At 50.9% G+C, this 26,370-nt stretch overlaps 2 protein-coding genes across 10 annotated transcripts in view; one reads left to right on the top strand and one right to left on the bottom strand.

The window, feature by feature from the left end:
• The first annotated feature begins 930 nt into the window (after positions 1–930).
• Positions 931–23,123, top strand: LOC116953161 (uncharacterized). 7 transcript variants are annotated; one of them, XM_076073776.1, is made up of 15 exons: positions 931–1,237; positions 2,981–3,078; positions 3,936–4,024; positions 6,042–6,158; positions 6,507–6,598; positions 8,330–8,443; positions 9,155–9,209; positions 10,696–10,758; positions 11,557–11,624; positions 12,446–12,578; positions 13,254–13,672; positions 15,657–15,765; positions 16,675–16,809; positions 17,345–17,466; positions 18,932–23,123. In XM_076073776.1, exons 2-15 carry the CDS (start codon positions 3,054–3,056, stop codon positions 19,161–19,163), a joined length of 1,773 nt encoding a protein of 590 aa, XP_075929891.1. In that variant the 5' UTR covers positions 931–1,237; positions 2,981–3,053; the 3' UTR covers positions 19,164–23,123. The 7 variants fall into 7 exon arrangements, with proteins under 7 accessions (XP_075929891.1, XP_075929899.1, XP_075929892.1 ...); XM_076073784.1 differs by having other exon boundaries at positions 16,675–16,822; XM_076073777.1 differs by having other exon boundaries at positions 932–1,237; positions 3,942–4,024; positions 18,929–23,123.
• Positions 19,991–26,370, bottom strand: part of LOC116953189 (fibroblast growth factor receptor substrate 2) — a 38,772-nt gene continuing 32,392 nt past the window's right edge. For all 3 annotated transcript variants that reach the window (XM_076073793.1, XM_076073790.1, XM_032973156.2), the window contains exon 6: positions 19,991–26,297. In XM_076073793.1, coding sequence (XP_075929908.1) covers positions 25,140–26,297 — 1,158 coding nt within the window. In that variant the 3' untranslated portion in view covers positions 19,991–25,139. The remainder of the gene's footprint in view (positions 26,298–26,370) is intronic.

Genomic DNA, 26,370 nt, shown 5'->3' with positions numbered 1-26,370 from the left:
ATCAGGGGGATGGGACGAATAGACTCGACGCAGAAAGGCTCCCCAGTCGGGAAATCAAACCCAGGAGATTAGCAACAAATGTTATCACTGCGCCACCACGCCACGCTAGTTCGCAGTGCTACGATACATGACATGGTGACGACTCAAGCAAGACAAAACCCTGCACACCGCATGGATTATAATGGGACGAGTTTGTTTGTCCTCGGGTGTGTTTCATGATCAGTACGGAATCGCGTTGTGCATTTGAAAGTGCAGTAGGCGTAAATATGTCACTGCAGTACGTTATCGTCTTGCTCTGTTCTGGGCATCTCCGGGTGTTGGACTGCTACTGTAGATCATTGATCGACGTGGCCGGACTTCAAGAGGGCAAACCTCCACGCAAGAAACATGCCAAACGTTGGGCCAACGTCGGCCTTACGTTCCACGTTTATATACCCAGTAAATGTATCCATTGAACATGTTCGTGAATATATAGAAATATAAATATACTCGGCAGCTTCCGTTCGGGTTAATTAAACACTTACAATGACAAGCGCGTGCCGGAATGCCTTACAAGCAGCTGCAGGTGCAGCACATCCATGCGTTGAAGGGATTCTGTGGCACGCGTCTCGCCCCCTCGTCCTCCTCCTGTTCCGTGTCCCCGAGTGCCCCCCCTCGCCCCCACCCCTCGCCCCCCCCCCTCTCGCCCCCCCCTCACCCCCCCTCCTCCCCCTGTTCCGTGTCCCCGAGTGCCCCCCCTCGCCCCCACCCCTCGCCCCCACCCCTCACCCCCCCCCATTGCCCCCCCTCTCGCCCCCACCCCTCGCCACCCCCCTCGCCCCCCCCCTCTCGCCCACCCACCCCCCAGGGCTCGTCGCGTCTCGGGACTGATTTCCATCTCCATGACAACCAAAACGCGACGCCGTCGCCACCCCCCAACGCCCCCCCCCCCATTCACCCAACCCCAGCGATGCAATTCAACAACAACACCACCAACACCACTACTACCACCACCAACACCACCACCACTACCACGAACACCACCACCACCAACTCACGGTGGTGACCCAGAGAGAAGGAGAAGAAGGCCAATGCGATGAGAGAGAGAGACGCGAGAGACGAGGGGAGGACATCACTGAGATCTCAGAGCGAGCGAGCGAGTCGCGCACTCTGAGGAGCCAACGCAGTCGCCGCCACTGGCCGCAGACCGCGTCGCAGCGACTTTGAGTGTCGGTAGCGACCTCAGTGGAGGACACTGGTGAGTTCACGGATTATAAGACGCGCTTTTCCTCCCGCGTGTGCGCGCGCTTTAAGTCAGAAAGTTGGCGTTGTGCGTCTTATGGTGCAGTAGGCGCGCACGTGAGTTGTGTCACGTCTCTGTCTGTCTCTCTCTCTGTCTGTCTCTGTCTCTCTCTGTCTGTCTCTGTCTCTCTCTGTCTGTCTGTCTCTGTCTGTCTCTCTCTGTCTCTCTGTCTGTCTCTCTCTGTCTGTCTGTCTCTGTCTGTCTCTCTCTGTCTCTCTGTCTGTCTCTCTCTGTCTGTCTCTCTCTGTCTGTCTCTCTCTGTCTCTCTGTCTCTCTGTCTGTCTCTGTCTGTCTCTCTCTGTCTGTCTCTCTCTGTCTCTCTGTCTGTCTCTCTCTGTCTCTCTGTCTGTCTCTCTCTGTCTGTCTCTGTCTGTCTCTCTCTGTCTGTCTCTCTCTGTCTCTCTGTCTGTCTGTCTCTGTCTGTCTCTGTCTGTCTCTGTCTGTCTGTCTCTCTCTGTCTGTCTCTCTCTGTCTGTCTCTGTCTGTCTCTCTCTGTCTGTCTCTCTCTGTCTGTCTCTGTCTGTCTCTCTCTGTCTGTCTGTCTCTGTCTGTCTCTCTCTGTCTGTCTCTCTCTGTCTGTCTCCCCCACACGTGGCGGTGGTGAAAAGTGGCGCCGATATTCACCCGGCGACTCATTAATAACAGCAGCGAATATCTGTAACCGGCATCTGGGAGGCCCCTAGGTCAACGCGGCCTCAAATGAGTAACCTGGTGCGGTGTGTAGTAAACATCGCCACTGGGGAGACAAAGGCGGCCGGGCGTGGTGCTGGCCACCCGCCCCCTCGTGTGCCGTGCCGGCCTTCATAGGTGCTCGCTAACAGCACTTGCCCCAACAGTATGTTTTAGCTGTACGGGGCATCTTTGTCATTGACACGTTGAGGTGCGTCTTACTTTCCGGAGCGTTCTATACTCCGGAAAATAAGGTATTTGGATTCTGGCTTTGATAATACATTTTCATCATAATTCCTTTGTCGACCATACTTCATTGATAAGTCTCTGTACTTAATTGACGTCATGAGTATACGAATAAGCAATAATTAATCAACAGAAATCCATTGTTATCAATAGCTCCAATATTCCATAATTCATCATCAATAAATCTCCATATTCGTGGTAAATAATGTACGATATGAGCATCACAGTCAATTACCATCCGCATTCCACTGATCAGTCATGTGCGACTGGGTCAGGTCCCCTGTGATGTACAGTACAGTATCTGCTTGCTTGTTACTGCCAAGTTACCGTTGCCACGTGTCCTGGATTTCCCAGGACGTCCTCCTTTTCGACGTAGCTACTCTTTGACAGAGACGTCACTCGGGTACGGCGAATCGGGGCGACCGCCCTGGACCCCACACTTTGGGGGGGGGGGGGTGCGCTTCAACGTCACGGTCGTAAGATGTTATACTTCCAGTTTATTTTGAAGGCGTCGGGGGCCGCACCCTCCCCCCCTATGGATGGCCCTTTTGGATATCTTGTAAGTCTTCCCATGGCATTAACAATTTCGGGTTTTGTCAGTTGCATAATAATAATAATAAACCCCTCAAGACCATGCATTTACGTGTACAGTAGTAGTTCTCCACAATTCTGGTACTGAGATATTGCGCACCTCCAATTAGTACGGTTGGATTCGTATAGTGGGAAAGAAGTTCAACATACATTCATTCTTCCCACGATTTGTCGCGGTTTTATGTACCCCAGAGGTGACAACCCGAGCACCACCACCACCACGTGTGTGGGTCCCCGCAGACAGCCACTGCAATAAGCGACCACGATGCCACCAATAAGGAAGACGGAAGGTAACGCCACTAATTGTATCTCACACTCCATGGGCGTGCGAATTACTTGGTTCACTGATGGGTGATCGTACGTAAGAAAAGTGTTCAGCGATAACTTAAATCATGTAAAACGTGGACTCGACTGTATGCTTTATCAAATTTAATCCTTCAAAGAACACGACTGGGATTCACATCAGTCAATCGTCTGCCTTGAGTAACACGGATCGACAAGGGTCAGTTCACTACCAAAAAAACACATTTTAGTCCATCAGGCCATTTCATTTGTCTTCTTAGTCAGAATTTCCCAGGAGCCTTTGTGCGAGCAGCAAAACCTTGAACCGGTCTCAAATCCTTTTGAGTCTCATCGGCACGGTGTGGCCTGGCAAAGAAATGCCACTGGGTTTCCTGGTGTTAGAAGGCCATTCACAGAACATTCGTCATAACAAACAGACCCCCTTTGCCATTCACTGCTTCACAATCAGGCAAGACGGCACAATCATTTTAATTAATAAATAATATTCAGCCGCGATCTTTCCACTGCTGAATGAATGCCTCTCCAAGCCACCGTCAAATTTAAATGCAGATTAAAGCCTGGGCGTTGCTGTGGTTAGAACAGAAGATCGCGAGTCTAATTCCAGGTCAGGGTTCAACTCGGCCCATCATCCCTCTGTGACGGATCGACTTTCCACTGTGTGTGTGCACCATCAATAGTGGCGTCTGCCATGTGAACGTAGAAATTCCTCAACTGGCTACAAACTACCTAAAAAAAACCATGAGAGCACCCCCTCCATGCTAAATATTACACGTAGGTGTTTATCTGTACGATAAAGACCTGTACGGGGAATCTAACTTGTTATTATTTACCTGTGCGGCGGCAGCAGCAGCAGCAGCACCCGGCTGGCTTCAGCAGAGGGGCGGTTCGCTGGCTCGTGTGGATGAGCGCGACGACGAGGTGGATGGAGATGAGGTAGACAAGCTATGTTTAGAGGATGACCTTGTGGGGGGCGTCAGGCTACACGAGTGAGGTCAAACAGAGCCGACTGCACACCTCTTCCATCACCCCTGCCTCACCATGAAGTACCACTCTCCTCCACGTAAACAAGCTGGCCGTACGAGCCTGGCACAGGGCGTTCTTGCCAAGATTTTTTGTAAACGTGTTAATGTGCCTGGCCACGAGGTGGCTATGAGATGCAAGTAATGGGTTCTTGAATGTACGCGTGCAGTTGTCATTTAGTGTAATCTCCCTTTACATTGCTGGTGAATTTCTTTAGGTTCTCAAGCGTCCGACCACGTGCCAAATACTCATTTGTGGAAAGTTTGGCCCAATCGAGAACATTTATAGTGAGCAGGTATTGATTGAGGAGAGCAGGCGTTGGGGATAGCAGATGTTGGGGTAAAGTGTTGGTGCGAGCAGGTGTTTGAACAATTATTTGAGCGAGCTTGTGTTTGAAAGGCTGTTCAATTGAGCAATACGTAGATTGAGTTGGCATTTAGACTCAGAGCAAGCTGTGTAACGGAGCGTTAGTTGAATGGAGGAGTGGGTGTGCGTGTGTTTGTGCGCGCGTGCGTGACCTGGTCAAGGCCTATTATACCATCAGTCGGCCTGGGCTCTGGGTTGTTCTTCGTGCGTTCGGAGTCCCTGACAGTTTGCTCACAATCATTAAGGACCTTCATGATGGTGAGTGGGCCCGGGTAAAACTACGTGGCCGGGAGTCGGAGCCATTCCCTGTTCACCTTGGGGTGCGACAAGGGATGTGCTCTAGCTCCCACATTATTTAACATCTGTTTCGACCATGTAGTTCGCGAAGCCTTCTATGGCTGTACCGGAGGAATTTCCATCTGGTACAGATACAATGGGAGGCTGATCGATGCCCGGGTGCAGTCAAGGGATGGCTCCCTATTGGTCAACCATGTTATATATGCCAATGATCTGGTAATTGCTGCTCACTCAGAGGGTGAGTTGGAGGCACTGCTGCTGAACCTGGAGCATGCCACCAACGAGGTGGGGCCTTACCATCAGTCCCACCAAAACTAAGCAAGCGGACCTGGTCAGACACTGTACCCCCACAACTCCAAATTGGTGAAGGGGCAGTTGTGGAGAAAGTGGAGAGTTTCCCATATCTGGGCAGTGTGCTCATGACTGGCTCCAGTTTGACAGCAGAGGTCTCACTCCGCGTTAGTCGAGCGGCATTATCTTTTTATCGGTTGCGTAACGCTGTGTGGAAGCTACCTGGTCTGTCGCTCCACACGAAGCTTCAGGTATTCTCGGCCACAGTCATGCCCTCCCTTCTCTACGCTTGCGAAACGTGGACCCCCCTAATGGAACATCTTCGCTGGTTAGAAACATTTAAGTTGGCCTGCCTACGATCTACTCTGGGTTTAACCAGGCTGGATTGTGTGAGGAGCTCACAAATACTTGAAAGATCTGGATAAAGTCCCATCGGTGAGCTCCTCCGGCAGGCAAGGCTGCGTTGGTTGGGTCATGTAGCCCGCATGCCTAGCCACCGCATGCTTAAACAGCTTTTGTTCGGCCGGATAGAGGGGGTTAAACAGGCGCGGCACGGGCTAGAGATGAAATGGAGTGATGTGGTACAAGAGGATGTGGAGCTGAGTGGACTTGCCGATGACTGGTACCAGCGGTGTCAAGATTGGCCTCTGTGGAGGAGGCTCGTAAAGGACGCTACTGGGCATTTGGAGGCAGTCGCCATCCAACAACAACGGAGGGTGGAGGAGCGACGCTCACAACAACGAGCGGAGCGCCGGGTGGCTAAAGCGCAGCAAGTTGGCACAGTAGGAGGCACAGGTGGTGCATCGGCCAGTCATCTGTCAGTCGACCCGTGGCACCTGGGTCTGCCCCGTGACCTACACTTCACGTGGCCTCCACGTGCACATAGCCTGGCACAAGCGTTATGGTGATGTCACCGCCACTTAGTGGCGAATGGCGGTTGTTGTTGTTGTTGTGCGTGTATGCTGTGGGGGTGCAGGCCGAGCCAGAGCCACACGAGACAGGGGTCCCCAAGGCTCGTGACGAGGACCGCTTCGAGGCGCTGTCTCAGGAGACGGTGTCGGCCCTCGCGCTCACCCGCGGCTGCGTGGCCGAGGTGACGACGGCAGTGATGGCAGTGCCTTCTCGTGTCCCCACGTCCCCACGTCTCCACATCTCAACGACCCTGTGTTGTCTTATTCATGGCCCCGTGTCTTTGTGTCTCCGTCTACTCTTTTGTTTTCACGTTACGACGTTTTCGTGTCCCGGTGTCTCACTAGCTCTGTGTCTTGATGGTTACATGTTTTATCATCAAGTTACTGTGTTCTGTGCTTAAATGTGAGTTTTTGTATCTCCATGTCTCTATGCTCCCATGTCCCTTCGTTTCCAAGTCTCTGGGTCTTCATGTCCACATGTCTACACGTCTCTTCGTTTGCAAGTCTCTGGATCTTCATGTTGCCCACAGCTCATGGACTTTAAGGATGTGCTGCTCCAGCACTCTTTTCCCGGGGCCCTGCGCGCGAGGCTTCTCCTGCTCATGTCTCGCCTACACCGCAGGTAGCAGGGAACTTCCCACTCATTTAAGGCTGAGTTTACGAAAGACGAGGCCCGGTGCAGGTTAAGACACTACTCGCTCCCCACTAGACACCAGTTACAATTCTAGGAGACAAATGATGATGATGTAAATAACAATGATTAAACTGGTTATAATGATGATCATCATCATGAAGATGACACTGGCAGTGATGACAATTGACAAAGAACATTAAATAATCGACTAGCTGTACTACCCAGCTTCGCCGGGGACTTGGATTCACCACACCCGGCCGCCTTTGTCTCCCCAGTGGCGATGTTCACACCACAACAGTTACTCGTTTGAGGCTGAGTCGACCTAGGGGAGGCCCAGGACCGGTTCAAATAATCGTCACCGGTGGTCGCCGGGTTCATAGCGCGGCGCGCTAACCGCTACACAACAATGCGTTACGCTTCCACACGCGAGGGTCACGTGACAGATTTGACGTCACAGCTCACTTGCCGTGCAAAACATGAATGCATTATTGAGCCCCCCCCCCCCCCCCCCCGCTAAAAAAAAACAAAAGTCTATTTTTATATTTTTTGCATGGTGTACAGTCTGGAAAGTACCCACATGGCAAATTTCAAGTTTGTTGCATGTCGGGAAGTACGCTAAACATTTTGAACAAACAACACATATTCACAACTTTGCCTTTTATATATATGGAGATACTCAGGATAACAATGATGATGAATTAGACTGGTAGTGATAATGCTGATGGTTATGACAGGGACGATAATGATGCTGACAGTGATGATCCTACTACTAATAACAGCCACGGTGATGATGATTATCAACATCTCCATGACTGCTAACAATGATAACAGTCATGGTGACAATGTTGATCTTTACTCTTTGGTTCTATTGGGTAAAGTCACGTAGGTAAAAAATAAAATAACAAAAATCAAGACGTTTCGGCCACAACACAAGCGGCCTTCATCAGGTGAAGGGACGAGACTGTCTGGAGGACAGCGCTGGAGTGAAAAAAGCCACGCTCAGATCACGACCTTTAAGCTGTGCGAGAAGAAACAAAGCGCCTTGACAAAGGAATTAGCATATAATTTAGCATTGAAATGGCTGAGTGATTAGCTTGTGACTGGTCACAGAAATGGCTATGTTAAAGTTAAAGCATACACATCTGCAAAGGCACCCCTAAATCTAGAAATGTTGATCTTTTCTTATTTTAAATTGAGCGCCTTAGCTCAAGGTGCTTTACATAGTTTAAAAGTGGTACAACAATATAGTGACTTAGATGGCAAGGGCGTGCAAAGGCCGCGAAATGAGTGACCGAAACAGAGGGCATATGGGATCACGAAAGGGCAGAGGAGGGAGGAGACGGAGTGGAGGGGGGGAGGGAAGGGAAGAGGAAGGGAATGGGCAATGGAGAAGAGGTGAGGCTTTGAGAGAAGAAGGAAAATGAGGCTAAGGAAGGGGACTGCTCAATGTACAGGGGAAGTTGATTCCAGTGGAGGGGTACAAGGCGGGAGAAGGATCTAAAACGAGATTGAGCACAGAGAGAAGGAAGGAGACAGAGAGAGACAGAGAGAGACAGAGAGAAGATTGGGAACGGTGAGCACGAAAGGGGGGCACAACAACAGTACATGAGAGGCTGAAGATGAGTTGGGGATGGCCATGGAGAGAGATGATAGTCGTAACGATGACAATGATAACGTCTGTGATATTAACGACGATGGTGATGATAATGCGTGACGAAGTGTCTCAGACGTACAGGTGCCCGCCGGGGAACTGTCCCGTCTCACGCTGGTCTACTCGTCTCACTGGCACCGGCAGAGCGAGGCCTTGAGGACCCTACACGAGCACTGCCAGATGTGGGCGCCGGTCAATGGCCTCTACCTCCTCGTCCCTCCTCCTCCTCTCCGCCTCATGATCTCCCCCGCACACAGCACCACCATCGTCGTCATCATCATTCTGATCATCATCATCATTGCTCTCCATCGTCCTCACAGTCGTCCACCACCATTGCCATCATTATCATAATCGCTGTGGTCATCATCATAGCTATTGTTGACCATCGTCACTTCGTTATAGCCCTTGTGTGACGCCACGAGGATTCAAACTCGCGTGGGACATACGGCCCCGGGTGCGTAGCTACGAGACCAGAGGGCTCTTCCGTTGCGTTGGCCCGCGTCTCCCTTTGACTCACTGACGACTTGACGGTGACCGAGTGATTGGAGCCGCTCAGGGGGACAGCTATGGGGGTGGGGGGGGGGGCGGGTGTATGTGGTAGCGCCATGCGATGCGTAGGGGCCCAGTCGGTCACAACGGGGGGGGGGGGGCCCGAATCAACAAGATAAACAAGTAACAAAAAAAATGTCAAGACATTTTTGTTTTACCAAAACAATAAGGAGAGCAATAATATATGGTTGTAGCCTATACATTATTGTACACGGGTTAACACACATCCGTAGTTATTTCAGTAAAAGTGAGTCGGGGGAAAGTAGAGAGGGGGGAACCACCCCGTTGAAGTGAGCTGTTGCGCCCCTGCCCGCGTGTGTGTGTGTGTGTCCATCTGTCCCTAGGAAACAGAGGCTTCTGGATGTCGCCATGAGGCGGTTGCAGCTGGTGCACGAGCAGGTAGTGGCTCTTCAGGACAGGGGAGGTCACCACCTGCACACCACCGCCTGGCCTGGCACGAGCCCCTCAGCTTGTGCAACCTGCCGAAGAGTTGATTGAGGCTGGGGGTCGATTGAGTGAGGCTAGGCTAGAGTGGAGAGTGAGGATAGAGTGGAGAGTGAGGCTAGAGTGGAGAGTGAGGCTAGAGTGGAGAGTGAGGCTAGAGTGGAGAGTGAAGCTAGAGTGGAGAGTGAGGCTAGAGTGGAGAGCGAGGCTAGAGTGGAGAGTGAAGCTAGAGTAGAGAGTGAGGCTAGAGTGGAGAGTGAGACTAGAGTGGAGAGTGAGGCTAGAGTGGAGAGTGAGGCTAGAGTGGAGAGCGAGGCTAGAGTAGAGAGTGAGGCTAGAGTGGAGAGAGTGAGGCTAGAGTGGAGAATGAGGCTAGAGTGGAGAGTGAGACTAGAGTGGAGAGTGAGGCTAGAGTGGAGAGTGAGGCTAGAGTGGAGAGTGAGGCTAGAGTGGAGAGTGAGACTAGAGTGGAGAGTGAGGCTAGAGTGGAGATTGAGGCTAGAGTAGAGAGTGAGGATAGAGTGGAGAGAGTGAGACTAGTGGAGAGTGAGGCTAGAGTGGAGAGTGAGGCTAGAGTGGAGAGCGAGGCTAGAGTGGAGAGTGAGGCTAGAGTGGAGAGCGAGGCTAGAGTAGAGAGTGAGGCTAGAGTGGAGAGTGAGGCTAGAGTAGAGAGTGAAGCTAGAGTGGAGAGTGAGGCTAGAGTGGAGAGTGAGGCTAGAGTGGAGAGTGAGGCTAGAGTGGAGAGTGAAGCTAGAGTGGAGAATGTGAGGGCTGAACGTGTGAGACTACGGAAGTAAAGTCGCCATGGGAAAAGTTCAAAAGTCCATAAGTCGGTTCACTTTGCGAGTTGCCCTTGGCACACAAAATCGACCGATGTGTGATCCAACACCCAAACCAACACTCCACCAAACACTCCAACCAACACTGCACAGGTTGTGTCGCCAACATCTCCACCAAAAACATCACCCAAAACCTCATTACATCGGTCAACAAAATGTCCACTTAAAATTCCACTCCAGCACCTCACCAGTGATGAGGCCGAAATATTACGAAAACCCATGTAGCACCATAGCCACTCCTGGGCAGTTATAGCACAATACGATTCACTGATTAACCCAAATTATTGCAAGCACCCATATAAAATCCTGCCCTCATCTTGGCACGTCATATCTGGGCATGGCTCCCTGATCATTCATAATGTCTTTTGTGTGATCCTTTTGGTAACGAACAATACAAAAATATCAATATCATCAGCCATTATCTATCCACTGCTAGATGAAAGCCTCTCCGCGCAATTTGTCTTTTCACCAGCGAATAATATATATGTTTCCGTAACCACGAACCTGACAAGAGGACAGAATCCGCAAATAATCTTTACATTCTGAGTTGAATGTCAATCGTGTGGGGCTTGTCCTGAAGACGCGTCAATGTCATTTCTCAGGTGAGAAGAGTTGCAGAGGAGAGAAAGCTGCTTCGCTGGGAGAAGATGTTCATGAAAATGACGGTGAGAGATCCACGATGTTCATTTCGAAGCCATGCTATCCCAGCGACGCACGCAAGTTTATTATTATTCTGCGGAGTGAGTGTGTGTGTATGTTGAACTTCTTTGGCACCGTACGTAGCCAACCGCGCTAATCGGAGGTGTGGTTTGTCGCTAGGTGACTAAATCACAGAAAGTTGCCACAGGTGGGGTGCATATAACCAATCATGTCAGTTAATCCAGCGCACCTGGGCCCTCCTGCCAGCGAGCCTTCAACAACTCCACGTGGCCTCAGAGTGACAGCACAAATGCTGTGGTGACGTTACCGCCACTTTAGTGGCGAATCGCGGTTGTATGTATATGTTTATTTGTATGTGTCTGTGTGTGTGTGTATTCGGGAGTATCTCTTTGTCATGAAGGAGTGTGGTAGCGCAGTGCCTCGTACCGCGCTATGAACTCAGTTACCTAAACTCAATTCCAGGCCACAGATAACATCAGTGGAAAGTGATATCTGACCTGATGCTTGGCCTCCTGTAGATCAACTCAGCCTAAAGTGAGTACAGTACCGTACCTGATGTATCACCTTACCCAGCACTGAGGAAGACAGATTCCGAATAACGTTGTGTTGGCCACCCTACCAACTCGTGCAGTTTCAGCCTTAATAGGTGCTCGCTAACGGCACTTTCTCCAACAGGCTGTATGTCTATACGGGGCAGCTTTGTACCACTGACTGTCCGAGTGTGCATACGTGTACAGCACATGTGTGCGTGTACGTGCCTGTGAGCGAACATCTGTGTTTTCTCACGGAACCCTGACGGCCAGGCAACTGAAGTTCTTGGAGCAAAGTGGCCGAATATGATGGCGTCTTTCATGGAGGAAGCGACCCAGAGGTACGTGAACATCAGCAGCGAAAAGTGAACGACAATGTAAATGTCCGTGCCGTGTTAGATGTTGCTCTGCCCCTAACAATAATTAAGAAACCAGATACTACCCCTCAATTCAAGACACTAGCCAACGAGACCGAACCCCCAATCCATAACAAACTAGAGAACCAGACCCTGCTCCTAACTAGCCCCAGCACCAACTCCTGTCGGATCGAGTGGGGGGGGGGGGGGGGGGCGGGGGGGCAAAAGAGCTGTTGTGTGGGGGGGGGAGCACAACCTCATAACTGCAATTCACCGCTAAGGGGCATGAACTTTGGTGGGGTCAAAGGGAAATTTGGTGGTGCAGGGCGCAATCCAGCTTGCACCTATTTAAGCTATAAAACCAAAAGTTTATTTTTATTTTACCAGGTAAGACCCACTGAGCTGTATAGCTCTTTCAGAAGCGACCTCGCCACAAATTCTAGCGCAATCAAGTGGCTTATCGCAAGGACATTTATAGCAGCCAAATACTCTAAAACGCATGTTTCTAAATGTGGAGGGAGAAACCGGAGGACCCGGAGAAAAATCCACGCGACCACGGGGAGAACATCCAAACTCCAAAAATACAGGCGTCGGGGTCAGGATCGAACAGACGACCTCCTGTAAACCGGGCGAGGTAGTTAACATCTCGCCACCGTGGCACCTCAACTAACAAACGAGCAAGCAACCTCCAGCTCTTCCCTCCACGGGATGAAAGTGTTTTTTTTCCTGAAGCGCGCGTCATTTGACACGTACTGTTGGACACGAGTGTCTATTTAAGTCGGGGACGTCTTGTCGTGTTGTTGTAGGGGAGACGTTCGTGGTGTTCATAAAACCTCCTGCGAAGGCTTCAGTAAAGGCAACAGTGATGAAGACGTGGATGTTGATGATGATGATGACGACGAAGACGATGGCGATGATCAAGACATGTTCATGCCAACTGTAAGTGAAAGAAAAAAAAGCATTATAAATTTAAATATGCCTGTAGAACGCAGTATATAAAATATTTGCATAGCTGTGCAGATCATTGAGTGTTATCCGCTCGCGTGTATGGGTTTTCTCCACCTCGCAAAAACACTGAGGACTCAGTGAGCCTTTCCTGATTATAATTTTCTTTCTCGCAATATATTCACGTTACAGAGTTATCTAAGTTAGCCTGGCGGAGTGGAACCTTAGAGCATTTGAATCTGGTTTTGGACGACTCAGGGCATCAGCTATCCGGCACCTATAATCCTGCACAGGAGGGATGCTCGTTCAGGCCGTGCGGGTCGGAAGGAAGCTATAGCTAGGTATCCTCATTATCATTACAATCCCCCTGGGGTCCATTAATGTAGTGCCGCTTTGGGGAAGGTCAACTGTGGTCATCCCATGGGAATGTGGAATTTCCACCTTAGGATCATTATACACGTTGATTAACTTTAATGAAACTGTTGTCGGATATCGCCACGGAAATGTTTGCCGTTCCATTTCCCCCGAGTGTGTCATGGACCCTTGGGGCAGAAGGAGTGCCACTCCTCCTCTGCTCCCTTGAGCAGAGAGACAAAAGCTTACTCTGTCGACTCCGAGTTGTGCATCACGCGACAAGGAACCTCGTGTTGTGTTTGTCTGAGACTGCAGGAGCGACACTGGAGGAAGCGACCAGCTCCCATGTCCATGGCGCCTCATAGACGGGAGTTCGGCACTCAGACTGACGCCACCGCGCAGACAGACACTGACGCCCAGGCAGACACGATCACGCAGACGAACGCAGACACCCAAACGGATGCGCGCGCGCAGACGGACACGCACACGCAAACGCAAACGGGTGCCCAGGGAGACGCTGGCACACAGACGAAAACCGCCGCTCAGTCGGACGGAGTCTCCCAGACGGACAGAATCTCCCACATAGACACCGGCGTCCAGACGGACACCGACGTGGTGGACGAGGAATATGTCACTCGGCCAGACCCAACCGGCCAGGCGGATGGAACCCTGCTGCTGGAGAACGTCACGTGCATGGACGCCGCCAGCCAGACCGAGGCTCCAGCAGAGGGGAGGTGAGGAGGGCTGAGGGAGTGGGACGCGAGGGAGTAGGACAGCAGGAGTAGACGCCAAACGTTCGTGGTTTGGCCCCGGTTTAAAGATATCTGGGCTAACGCTTGACCCATGAGACGGGCAAAGTGCTTAGACTCTCTGTGTAGGGGGTGGTGCTGGCAAAGGAGAAGGTGGGCCCTAAGAGCGGTAGGTGGGGCCACAGACGTGATGAATGACGAGGAGAATCGGTGTGGTTGTGTAAAAGTTGGCGGGGCTGACAGAGGAAGGGATTTCCAGCTCACCATGTGTCTCGGTTGAGCATCCGAGAAATGTGTGGTGGCCTCAGGAGGGAGTGAGCCTGGAGGGAGATAGCAGAGTGATTTCGCCTGACCTCCAACCACGAGATTTGAACTCGTACCCTTCTGATTGCGAGTTGAACGTTATAACCACAGGAGCAACCAATCACCTGCTGTCATGAACAGTAATAACAACAAATATTCCAAATATGCATCTTTGTCAATGCTTCTTTATGCTCTTTTCAAATGTTTTTCCATTCACTTTGCCAGTGTGCCCATGTGTCTGATCCATACATCACAATATGCAATACGCGCCAACTGAAAACGCTCACAGCCCCGGTTATAAAAACAAACCATTTCACCAAATAAACAAATTCGGCGTTCTGCACACCAAGTGCACAGATTGAACTGGTCGCCTGTGTGTATGAATCGTGTCCGTGCGTGTGTGTGCCAGTCGTGGCGAGCGGCAGTGCGGCGGTCAGCGCGCTGCGTTACGAACCCGGCGAGCCGAGTTCGTATTCCCGCTTACGGCCAACACCGGCGACGATTTATCTGAACCGGTCCTGAGCCCCTCCCTAAGGTCGACCCAGCATCAAACGAGTAGCTGGTGCGATGTGTAAACATCGCCACCGGGGAGACAAATGCAGCAGGAGTGTGGCGCTGTCCACCCCACCTCTCATCGTGCGCCGCGCCCGACATCATCATCGGTGCTACTCGCTAACAGCACTTTGCGCGCAACGGTCTGTTGAGGCGGCACGGGGTGTGGGGGTCCGAATCTTTTTCTTTGCGAGTGAGCGAGACCGCTCGTGAAATACGTTTGAAAGTGCGGTGATGAAATCCCAACGACCTCTCACGCGCGCTGCCCCACAAACACCTCGGACGCTGCGCCGTGGCGGACATTGGCGGGGAGAGTTTCCCCGCCGCTAATGGGGAATGGACGCAGCGCTCGCGCCGAGATAATTTACCGCAACTTCGATTTCGTCCAAATGAAATATCAGCGAGCACCGTTGGCAGAGGTGCGGAAGGAAAAAATATGCCCCCCGAGCAGGAAAATATTTTTAAAAACTAAAACTTTACTGCTGTCGTGAGGCCGAGTGCTGTTAAACACAGGGCTGCCCTTATTACGCGCTCAAACAATGCGCTCTCTATGAAACGTGAAAATGTTGCGCTGCTCACACAAGTTGCGGGCGCGCGATGTTTATCTCACTTTAAGCAACGAGAAACTGGATTTTGACCGTTATAGCCCCGTCATAAAAAAAATAACCGTAACATTTTAATTTTGGCGGGAAACGGTGGAACTGATCAATGCGAAAAGGTTTGACCAAACAAACCTTCTGATCAACAGGATGTCTGGGGAGTGGAGTTGGGGTGGAGGGGCTTCATCTAACAGTCGATTGATAAAGGTCTGAAAGTTTTTGAGGTGGGGGGGGGGGGGGGGCGATGGGGAGGTAGCACGGTAATTCGCACCTTCGGCTATGAATGAAGCTTGCGACCTGATTTTGATTCCTGGGCCGGAGCGAGCAGTGGTCGCAAGTGACATCGCCACTGGTCCTGTGCCTTTCAGCAACCCACACTGACCACTGCGGTGAAATATTTCCACAACCCCCCAAGATAAACACGGCGTGGGGAGGCCTTTATCTGACAGTGGACTGATCATGGAAAATGTTAATGATGATGATGATGAATACGAATGTCGATATTTTACCCACAGCTTGGAACTAAGAACCGAGGAGACGTTCAACACCTCCAGACTCCCGACACCCAAACCCCGATCCACGGAGGAGACGGTGGAGGGGAGCGAGAGGAAGCCTCAGGCTGACGTGAGTGCTGTCGACGTCCATGGCAGACTCGCCGAGTCCCGAGACTTCTTTCACGAAGGTCCTACTGCATCGGCATGTTGGCCAGTGTGTGTGTGTTTTTAATAAGGCAGAGTTTTGGTTTCATTTAGGAGGAAACCGCAGCACCCACAAAACGCCCACACACACACGCACACACATACACAGGAGCGAGATGATAATCGAACGTCTGCATGGATGGGTTCGCAAACCCGCTTGGTGTGCAGGTTTACCCTCGCTTCATGCGGGTTTCGGTTTGTGCAATTTCGCCGAAATTCGGCTAACCTATGTCGAGTATAACACTCTCAATACAGTATTGCGGTTTGAATTCACTCACATGCGGGCTATGCGGTCGGACGTGGGACAGCATTGTGGAGTGCGTATCGTGCGCGCTACTCGGCAGGCAGCTGTCTCGTGCGGTTTCGCTTTTTTTGCGCCCGTTTTTGCAACGCATCTACTACTACCACCGAATAAAGCGAAGGAAAGCTGTCACTGGCGATTCCTGGACGCCTTTGCGGAAAGCGGGTTCACGAGTTTCACAAATCTGTGTAGCTACTACCGATCTTTACCACAATGACTGCTCGAGATTTGTTGTCCTTCCCCCGCACCTCCGATTAGTGCTGTATCAGGGTCTCCGACCCAGCAAATATGCAACATTGGGCCAACGTCATTAGCAAGCGGTTGGAACCGTTGGACCAACGTTGTCCCAACGTTCCACATTTACCAGGGACATAGTGACTATGAACCGCCTGAGACGACAACCGCTACCGAATGTTTGTGCTCAACTGTCTCCGACGGGGCCATTACGAGGTTCCTCCACCCCCCCCCCCCGCTTCTGTTCCCGTTCGTTGTCGTCATTGCTGCTGCCACCGTGGTGACCCACGCCGTGCCCAGGCGTGGGCGAGGAGGCAGTGCGGGGGCGAGCAGCGCGGCGGGGGGCGACGTTCGGGGCGGCTCCTCGCAGACCGTCGCTCCGAGGAGGCGGCGCGCATCGAGGGCATCCTGGCGGCCCACGGGAGACTCGCCCCGGTGCCACGCGACCGTGCGGAAACTTGCAACAAGGCTCGCACACATCTTGTTCAGCCAATGTTTCAATTCTTGGCCATTTCACTCGTCATTCATCCTTGCTTTCTGCCGTTCAGTCGCTCATTTATTTTAATTAATTCGCACACTCATTCTTTCTGGATGATCTTTCTTTTTTTTCGCACTTATATTTAATTTCTTAGCCATTTCTCTTTCTTCCTTTCAATCACTCATGATTTTTTTTCATCATTCATTTACATACTCATTATTTCTGGTCGGTTATGAAAACATTTTCTCACTTTCCGTGTTAACATAATTCCCATGGCCTCCTCAGAATGCGTGAGGCCATATGTGTGTACTTGTACGTTGAACTTCTTTAGCACCGTACATAGCCAAACTGTTAATCAGAGACCCTTATCTGGCAGAGAATTGATAAAAGGGCCGTATATATTTAAGTGTTGAATGGACATGGGAGTCATTTATCCGCGTCTCTGCATCTCCTCCACCCCTCCCCACCCCTCCGCGCCGCCGTGCTGTGCAGCCTGGGATCTGTGCCGCGGTGCCGCGTTCTTCCCCTCCCCAGCGCGGCCACCTCGACCCCGGCCACGACCCCAGCCGCCTCCCTCTCCCTTCCACCTGCCACCCCTGCACGCGACTCCCCAGGTGGGGAGCGGCGGCGCAGCGGTTAGCCTGGCGACCCGAGTTTGATAGGCGCTTGCGTGTGTAGACGTGGGGAGCGGTGGCGCAAGTGCGCTATTAACCCGGCGACCCGAGTTCGATTCCCGCTCACGGCCAACACCAGTAACGAATATATGAACAGGTCCGAGGCCTCCCCTAGCTGGTGTGGTGTGTAAACATCACCGCTGGGGAGACAAAGGCGATCGGGCGTGATGCTGACCACCCTCCCCGTACCATACCGGCCTTCATAGCTACTCGTGAACAGCAATTGCCCAAAGTCTGTAAAGTCTATACGGGGGATATTTGCCTTTGCCTTGGTGCAAATCATCACCTCACACCCTTCATCTCATCCAATGAACATGATCACCATCATTTCATTTACTTCAACACCTCCACATCATTCTCACACCAATTACTTTCCTCCTCGTCCACATAATATACATCACGTCCTTTATCAATCTACTTTTAGATGAAGGTCTCCCCACGATGAGGGTCGTGGGGGCTCTTTGGTCATACTTCACCACGCTAGTCAGTGCAGGTTAGTGAGGATCATATATATGGGAGCATTGATGTACAGTACAGCACAGCAGTGGATTGCTCTGCACCGCCCCCTGCTACCCACAACTTAGCGGAGCCTGGCAACCGTCTATGGTAATCTGTTCCACCTTGGTCACCCGTCCAAGATAAACCCTGCTTAGTCAGAGACCTGAAGAGGGACGGGCGCCTTCTGGGTGACGTGGTCACCCATGGTTGCTGGCAGATCGGCTTGTTGGGTAGGCCTGTTGTCCCAGCTACAGCCCTGGCTCAGCTCAGATCCTGTCCATTCTTACCAGTTAAGATTAACGATGCATCAAAACTGTGGGGATAATAATTATTTTCAATATTTCAAATGTACAATTAAATAATTCCCATTACAAAACTCTAAATCATACATATTTTTTAAAAAATATTGTGATGGGTACACGGGACTACTACGATCAACAAAAGGTGCTGCATGGACTAGAATGAAAAAAAAACATTCTTAGCATTAGCTGTTACCACGACGCACATTTATGAAACCACGAGGGGAAAATCGTTACATGCCTACTCTCTGCCCTCCACAACCATAAATAAAACGTTTAAAATACGCACAAGAGGTTAAAACAATTTCACATTGTTACTCTTTTATGGTCACATCCCCTCCACGTTGACCGTGTTACATCGCAACTCTCCAGAGGCGGCCTGGGAGAATCACTCCCCGAGCAGAGCCACGTGGCCCGGTTTGTGCAGGTGCAGCCTGATAACAGCTGCCTTGGGAATCATGGTCAGTCTCACCAAGCTCTCACATCATGCTTTGCCTGCTTCCAAATCGTCGTGGGAATGCGGCATGGTCAGCTTTATAAGGGCTATTACAATTGCAGTGGGTTACTCCAGTGATTTTTTTGTAATGGATCTGGTCCCTCCACAGAAGCTGGTGTTCATGGAATTTCTGGGCAAGCGGGGACCTGAGACGCACTCTGAACCCGGGGCCAGCGCCGGCGACGCAGCCACGTCCACAGAGGCCACCCACGTGGAAAGTCCACCGTGGAAAGGGACCGGCGAAGGGAGGCCCACGTCTAACTAAAGACCGGGGAGGAGTGACCCACCACCAACCCGAGGGACTGTTTCACGTGGAGATGGCATGCTCGGCAAGACAAGGCTAACCACCAGAAGGTCAGGAGTGGAGATTTCAGGTTGAATGGAAAATGTTATTAAATAAAGTCAATTTGAAATGTTTTACACAGGAAAGTCTTAAGTGATTTTGGTTACGTTTAACCCCTACGTTTCTTTGCTGGTGTGCGAGTCATTGATCAGACCAAAGGAAATCCCAAATTCTTTAAAAAATTATCCCGTTAGAGAAGTTTCAGAACGCGCATGAGTAGGCGGTCAGACATGCAGGTTTACCCTGCCTCCCACAAGCAACTGCCTAGCTGTCCAACAAATATGCACATCGCACACAACTGTGGTTCTGTTCAACCTCGGATAACTTTCAAATTGAGGCTACAAACGCCGTGTCGGGTTTTCCAGTGAGAGTGGATGGACTAACTGGAACAGCAATGTGGCTTCATCATTGGCACTCTCCACGAGAGAGCCTATGCAGCTTCCTAGGACCTTAGAGCACAAGTATCATGAGTGGGATTAGAAAAGGCCAGAACGATGATGGTAATGGTGACGATAGTTATAATGGGTGATGATTTTATTTGTGTATGGCAATGTTTTCCAGAGCGGTAGCCTTTTCGCAGCCCACCTGTTACGTGTTTTCATGTTAACTTAAAACACAATACCGTCATCGACACGAAATAGACGTCGTCAATTATAGTAATGGTTATGATGATTGAAGTGATGATAATGTGATGAGGGACACCGGGTAGACTCGGACCGGCACCTGAACTCGCACCCAGCCTCTGCAGGCTGAGCTTTTCAGTACTTCGCACCTCATGGCGCGCACAAACGCAAGGAAACGGAGGAAAGAGACGACAGCACAGGCGCGTTTGGTTTTGGTTACAGGACTATTACAAGGTTTATTCATGTAATGTGGCAAGACGGCAGGGGGACACAGCGCCTTCTCACTTATATCTTTGAAATGAATAAACAATTTTAACTACGTTTTAACTTCATCGTATGGTACATGGTAGTGTACATAACTGCTTTATCTACATACGCGACTACAGTTTTTCGCTTTGATGGTTGTTTCCATTTCCTTTAGTTTTCATCGGAAATATAATGCTTATGGTAATAATTACATACTTGGAGACATTACAAAAAATTAACAATAATTAATCATTACGGTTGTGTGCGGGAGGGGGTGGGGAAACACTGATTGCGCAGCCGACGCACAATTAATGCACATGATTTAATCGTACAGCACAGCGAAGGCACTTAAAATGTCTGCGGAGGAATGAATGAATGCATTAAAAGGTGTGCTCCGATGTGGGGCCGTCGTGCGCGTAGGAAGTGACATTGGTCAAGTTTTTATTCATACCCCACCACACACCTTTTTCGGAATCCGAGACTCAGTCCATCAAAAAGCACTTGCAGTGAACACACTGGCACCGCAAACAGCCTTCCATAATTACAGCGATCCATGATCGAGCTTGATTGACAGGCAGGTTACCTGTTGCGATCACGCAACAACACTCCGGCCAGGTGTGCAGCAGCAGCAGATGAGGCGTTTGGCGTACCGGAGCTGACCACCGTTTTGACAGCGAGCCCTTTACTCTCTCTCTATAGTACCTCGAATAGTAGTGAAGAAAATAAAACCAGAACCGCTCATTTACATTCGTATCTGTAATGCTCTTAAGTTACCTTAATTGTTTTTTACATCGCCATACCCTCTTCCAAACAATTCGGCACGTCGCACGTTTAGTCTGAATGTTTGCAGCAGAATTGCGAATGGGCAAACAAAAACACTCGCACGTGCATTTCTCATTTAATCTGCAACACTTGGAAGAATTCACTTCATTATTATACAATACCTGCCGCCCATTATCATTTGGCACAAATGACCCGATCAACACTGGTCCCAACTCAACCCTAACCTGAAACCCAAGCCCAGTCGCGTACCGATCACCAATGTCGTAAAAACAGTCGTAACAACGGTATGTAGGCAGGGACAACATTCGTCACGGATGATGTATGGCATCGTAATTCAGGACAGTTTGTACCACACTGCAACACCACTACAAGACGATGAGAAACAATGACTTCTGTTTGTTTAGCTGACCAGCAATAGGCTGATAAGAGATTATGGCTAATTTCAGGATTATGGGTCAGGATTATCGTTAAGTGTTCGGGCTACAGTATGGGAAAGTAAAGTTAAAAGAGGCTTGGGCTGATTCTGGGGCTAGGACTAGCGTCATAATTATTGTCCACCACTTACATAATGCATTTGTCCAGACTCGCCGAGTTTCGGGAGTGTCCTTGCACGACAATTCGTCAATCCATCGTGAAGGAATTGAGTGTCAGGATTGTTGGGTGGCTCATGATGGCAATGTTTAAGTCCTGAGCCAGAATCCACCGATAGCAATGTTTCACGATTTCAGGCACAACATCAGTGACTTCCATGAAAAAACACAAACCTGTTTTTTTCATACAAATGCTTACAGAGGGTTAAAGCTTATGAATATATCCGATGATTGGCATGTGACAACACGTTGTCCAGAGAGCGTGAAGGCACGTCGTCTAACCCAGTAGAACCGTGGAGTCATCTTCCGGATCACTCAGGACTAGCGACTTGACGAGGTTTCTTCGCTTCATGATACGATTGATTTCAGACTGGCATCAACGGGAGACATGATCTATCCACTGCTGGATGAAGGCCTCTGTAAGCCGTCACCCATCCTGCAGTGCCACAATCAGAAATAAAAAAAAGGTTTCCCTCTTCAACTAAATGTGGCGATGCTCGTGTCCTTTAGAAGCTGTGGGCCAGTGATATTCCACATTCCCATGACAGACCACTATTCTCAACGAGCATAACCACTGTTGTTTCCCACAAAGGTGCTTATATTGACCCCAATAAGGTGAGTGGGCCACCAAGGGAGATTTGGACACTGGTGATTATAAATCAGCTGGGACGTATGGAAGGTAAGAGGGCTTGACAACCTGGGTTAGAATTCAGGTTTCAGCCACCTGTGATAAAACCAGACTTTCAAGCGTCGTGAGTGGATGGCCTTAGCTCAGCCACCATTGACCGTACGCACCAAAACTTAACAAGTAGATTTTTCACTTAATTCGACATTCTGGATGAGGCCTAAAACACATTTTTTGTGTGATTGGCATGAGATGCATACTTAATCAACAGGGCATGTGAGAGGACACCACTCATGATATTTGAAGGGACATTAGTAAATCTGTGATGTCCCCTTCGTAGGGCGTAGCGCAGTACTTCACGAGAACTAAGAATGGACATGTTTTCATCCCATGACAATGTGATTACAACAGCACAATCGCAACACAACTGGGATATTTCATAATCATTCGGCATTCAAGACCCGTTTAAAATTTCAGCAAATTTGGCCCGCTGCATCGCCAACAATTTCCTCCAGACAGTCTCGTCCCTTCACCTGATGAAGGCCACTTGTGTTGTGGCCGAAACGTCGTGAGAATTTAATTGTGTTATTTTTAATTTATTATTTTATTCTCATTCTACGTGACTTTACCGAAAGAACCAAAGAAGATGAATCCTTGCAGTCACGAAAGCTTTAAATCGAAACAATTTCCAAGCAAGAACCTTCAGAAGTTCGTATTTTGGGATGCTATTGTGCGGGATTATGGTGTGGGAGACATCAATGCCAGGGTCAGTGGAACAGCAGTTTTGTTTTGTGGTGTCTGTGTGGAGTAACTGTCCAACCCCAAAACAGCCTCGTTAACTATTTTGTTAGCCAGCTTTGTGTGAGAAAAACACCATCACAAATTCTAATGAAGTCACTTCGTTAAAAAAATCTACCAGCTAGCCCTGCAGCCCGGCTTGGGCGGATTGCTTTTAAAAGTAAATTTCTCTTCCAAAGGAATAACCTGCATTGACTGTATAATTATTTTGCTAGGGGTGTGTCAGCCCCTGGCAATTCAATGTATTGTCGATTTATATTTGCCATGATTCAATAAACAATGCTCTTTTTAACACTCCCGTAAATGCAACGGCATTTAGTGTCTGCAAGGGTCATTATGAACTCTAAGTGAAAATAAAAAATATCAATTTTTACACGAGTCAATGAATGTACTTTAAGCTTTGAAAAAAAAAAGATTTAATGAATTGATTCACCCTCACCCACAATGAAGGCTCCCCACCCCACCTGATGAAGGTTGTGCGCGCGCCGAAAGCAGTTTGGCAAGTCATGGCAATACAGTAAACGCTGACCAGTCTGGACTTAGAGAACATCAATTAACATACCGTGATTATATCAACACAAAATGCTTTAAGGGAAGCTCACCCAACGCTCTTTGAGGTCTGTCAACTTAGAGTCAGTTTAGTGTTTTCTCTCTTTATTCTTTAAATACTCTTGATGTCTATGAAACATGAGAATTAAAACCTTCACACGCTTTGGGACCGCTAGTACCGTACCTCTGTTCGCGAGCGTTCCAACATTTGACCGCGCAAGGCAAATGCACCGTACCGCCAAGCACCATGGCACTTGTTAAACCGAAAGCATGGAGCTGAGAAAACAAGCAGGGACAAGCGTACACCGGTACGAAGACGACGTCAAAACAAAAAAAACACACCAAGATTAGAAAAAAAAAGCCACACGGAGGATGCACGGTGTGCCACCAGCGCAGGACACAAGTCTGCGTACAACTGCAGCGGCGTGCAAGGGTGCAGAGGAATGGACACCGCTGTAGTGTTGTTTTTGGTAGCGTGAAAAGATGAGACGCACCGTCAAGTTTTGCAAACAAAATGACGCTCTGAGACACGCGCTGATCATGTGGCTACACCCACAAACACACGCACGAATGCACACATTCACATTTGAAATTGGTCTGTTTCTGGGAACTAATGTCGATTTTTTTTCAGTTTTTTTTAAAACCATAATGGGCACTTTTTTGTCGTTGAAAAAAAATTAAGTCAAGGAAGCTTATTTGCACGGAATGAGTCGCACAGCTAAAGCGCGTACAGGTACCGAGAGTGAGAATTCCGTAAACACAGCCCCACTTGCCCCCAGCAAGCAAGGCCTGCGCGATCCGCCGCTTTGCATGCTGGGAAGGCAAGGTAGCTTTCAGCTGGACTCCTCTCCACCGTCAACAGGAATGGGATGATAAAAAAACTATATTCACACAGTAACAACAATTATAGTAAAAACAGGCATGTGGCCTCATATACCGTTACGTTCAGGACAAGGCTTTATGCAGCTCAAATAAAGTGGGGAATGGCACTGGTTCAATTTAATTTTCCTTGGAAATGTCAATCATGCCCTTTCACACCTCCGCTAACACTTCACAAGTCTCACCACTCACCCACACACTTTCCATCGCTTACCCTCTACCTCCCTTTGCCTTGCCATCCCTCCGTGGCACTCCCGTCCCTCACACTGCTTCACAGCTAACTGAAATGCATTCTTTTAATTGACCCGACAGTTGGCACATCATTAACCGTTTCAAAATGTATGACCTATTTACAAGACGGCCCCTTTGGCTGAGCGAATCCGTCCACCCAGTGCTGTCGGTGGGACGTCCCCCTTTTCTCTGAACTGCGCAGTCACCGGCAGAGTTGTCGAAGTGCAGGGGCAACGCTCGGCCTCGGGCCTCCAGTACAATCGGCACGCTTCGTCTGCACTTGCGACTGTCCTTTCCTCGTCCGGCGACACAGCGTTACCAGCGTTCACTCCTCCGTGCCACAGCCTCTCCAGGAGACGAGGCTTGCGCTCATGAATGTATGAACACTACTAACACTGTGATGCACCCCCCCCCCCCTATCCTCCTACTCCGCCTCTACACAAACACCCACAAACAACCAAGACGAGGCACCTCCACCACCCTCCACTGCAAATGGGACGGCGATGTCAGGCTCGCCCGGCAAACAAAGCTCGCGGCAAGCGTGATGCGCTTTACACGGAACGCGTGCGAGTGCGTTGGTGCAGACGCTGGCATGAGCGATCGGCAGAAGGGCTGCGGGAGCACCCGCCGCCACAACCACCGTCGACTCGACCCTACATGGGCGGGTCAGTGCTGTTATGCCGCGTCTTGCGGACCGTGCCGTCGTCCCGTGGCAGCGCACGCTGCAGGCTCGACATGGCGGCCGTCTTCTCCAGGTCGATGGTGGCGTACACTTCTGTGCGCCGCGTCGGCGTCTGTGGGAGAGGCGTGCCCGGCGTGCGCGGAGTGCGTGGCGCCGCACCACCCCCCCCGCCGTTCTCTCCCTCGCTGCTCCCCGCCTCATCCAGCTCCACCTGGATGTAGTTGAGCGCCGCCAAGCCCCCACTTCCGGCACCGCCCGCGCCATGGTGATGGTGGTGGTGATGATGGTGGTGCTGCAGCAGGCTGCCGCGCCGGAACTCGAAGCTGAACACTGTGGGCGCTGCCTCCCGCTTGCGCAACAAGTCGGAGTGGCCCTTGCCGGCCACCGGCGCCTGGGCGTCCACCAGCCCCGCGGCACCGGGGTGGTATCCGTTCCGCAGTGGCGTGCGCACTGCCGTTACTGCCGGCTCCTCGCGCACCGAGGGCAGCGTCGGCCAGTTCTCGTAGTTCTGCAGAGTCCGTCCGCCCACCGGCACCACCACCACCGCCGCCGACACTACGGGGTTCCCGTTCTGCACCTCCACTGCTGCCCTACTGGACGGCGCACCGGGCGTCTGTGGCGGCAAGCCATTGACGTTCTCGTACACCAGCCGGTTGTTGTTGCCGCCGGCGCCGTGGCTATTACCGATGCCTGGTTCCTTCCGGCTGCTGGACGACACTGGGACGACAGCACCTCCGTCCTCCACGTGCACGGTGGCGGCGTTAGCATTGGTGTTGGCGAGCGTCACGGCTGACAGATGCTGCTGCTGAGCGTCGCCATCCTGGTGCTCGCGCCTGCGGCGCCGCTCCAGCTCGCGTTTCTGCGCCGGAGTGGGTCCCAAAATGAACTTGGCTCCCTGCGACTCCAACTGCACCTGCGGATTGCGCTCCTCCATGGAACCGCGGGGGCCCGTGGCGGGCCCCGGCTCGGCTGCCGATGTAGTGGAAGCAGCGGCGGCAGCGGCTGCGGCCGCCGAACCTCCGCTTGCTCCGTTTGGCGGGGCGCTGGCCGAGCTCACGGTAGTGGCACCACCACCAGACCTGGAGCCGAGCTCCTCGTGTACGTTGGAGGTGTTCACGTACGTGTGTACCTGAGGAATAGCGGAGGTGGGGTTGGGGGGCAGGAGCGTAAAGGGAATAGCATTTACTCGCACGAGAACCTCA

The sequence above is a fragment of the Petromyzon marinus genome, chromosome 3 (genome assembly GCF_048934315.1).
Source record: "Petromyzon marinus isolate PM22_M1 ecotype Great Lakes invasive population chromosome 3, UKy_Petmar_22M1.pri1.0, whole genome shotgun sequence".
NCBI lineage: Eukaryota > Metazoa > Chordata > Hyperoartia > Petromyzontiformes > Petromyzontidae > Petromyzon > Petromyzon marinus.
The sequence above is the reverse complement of the archived record's forward strand: the minus strand, read 5'-3'. Positions and strand labels throughout refer to the sequence as shown.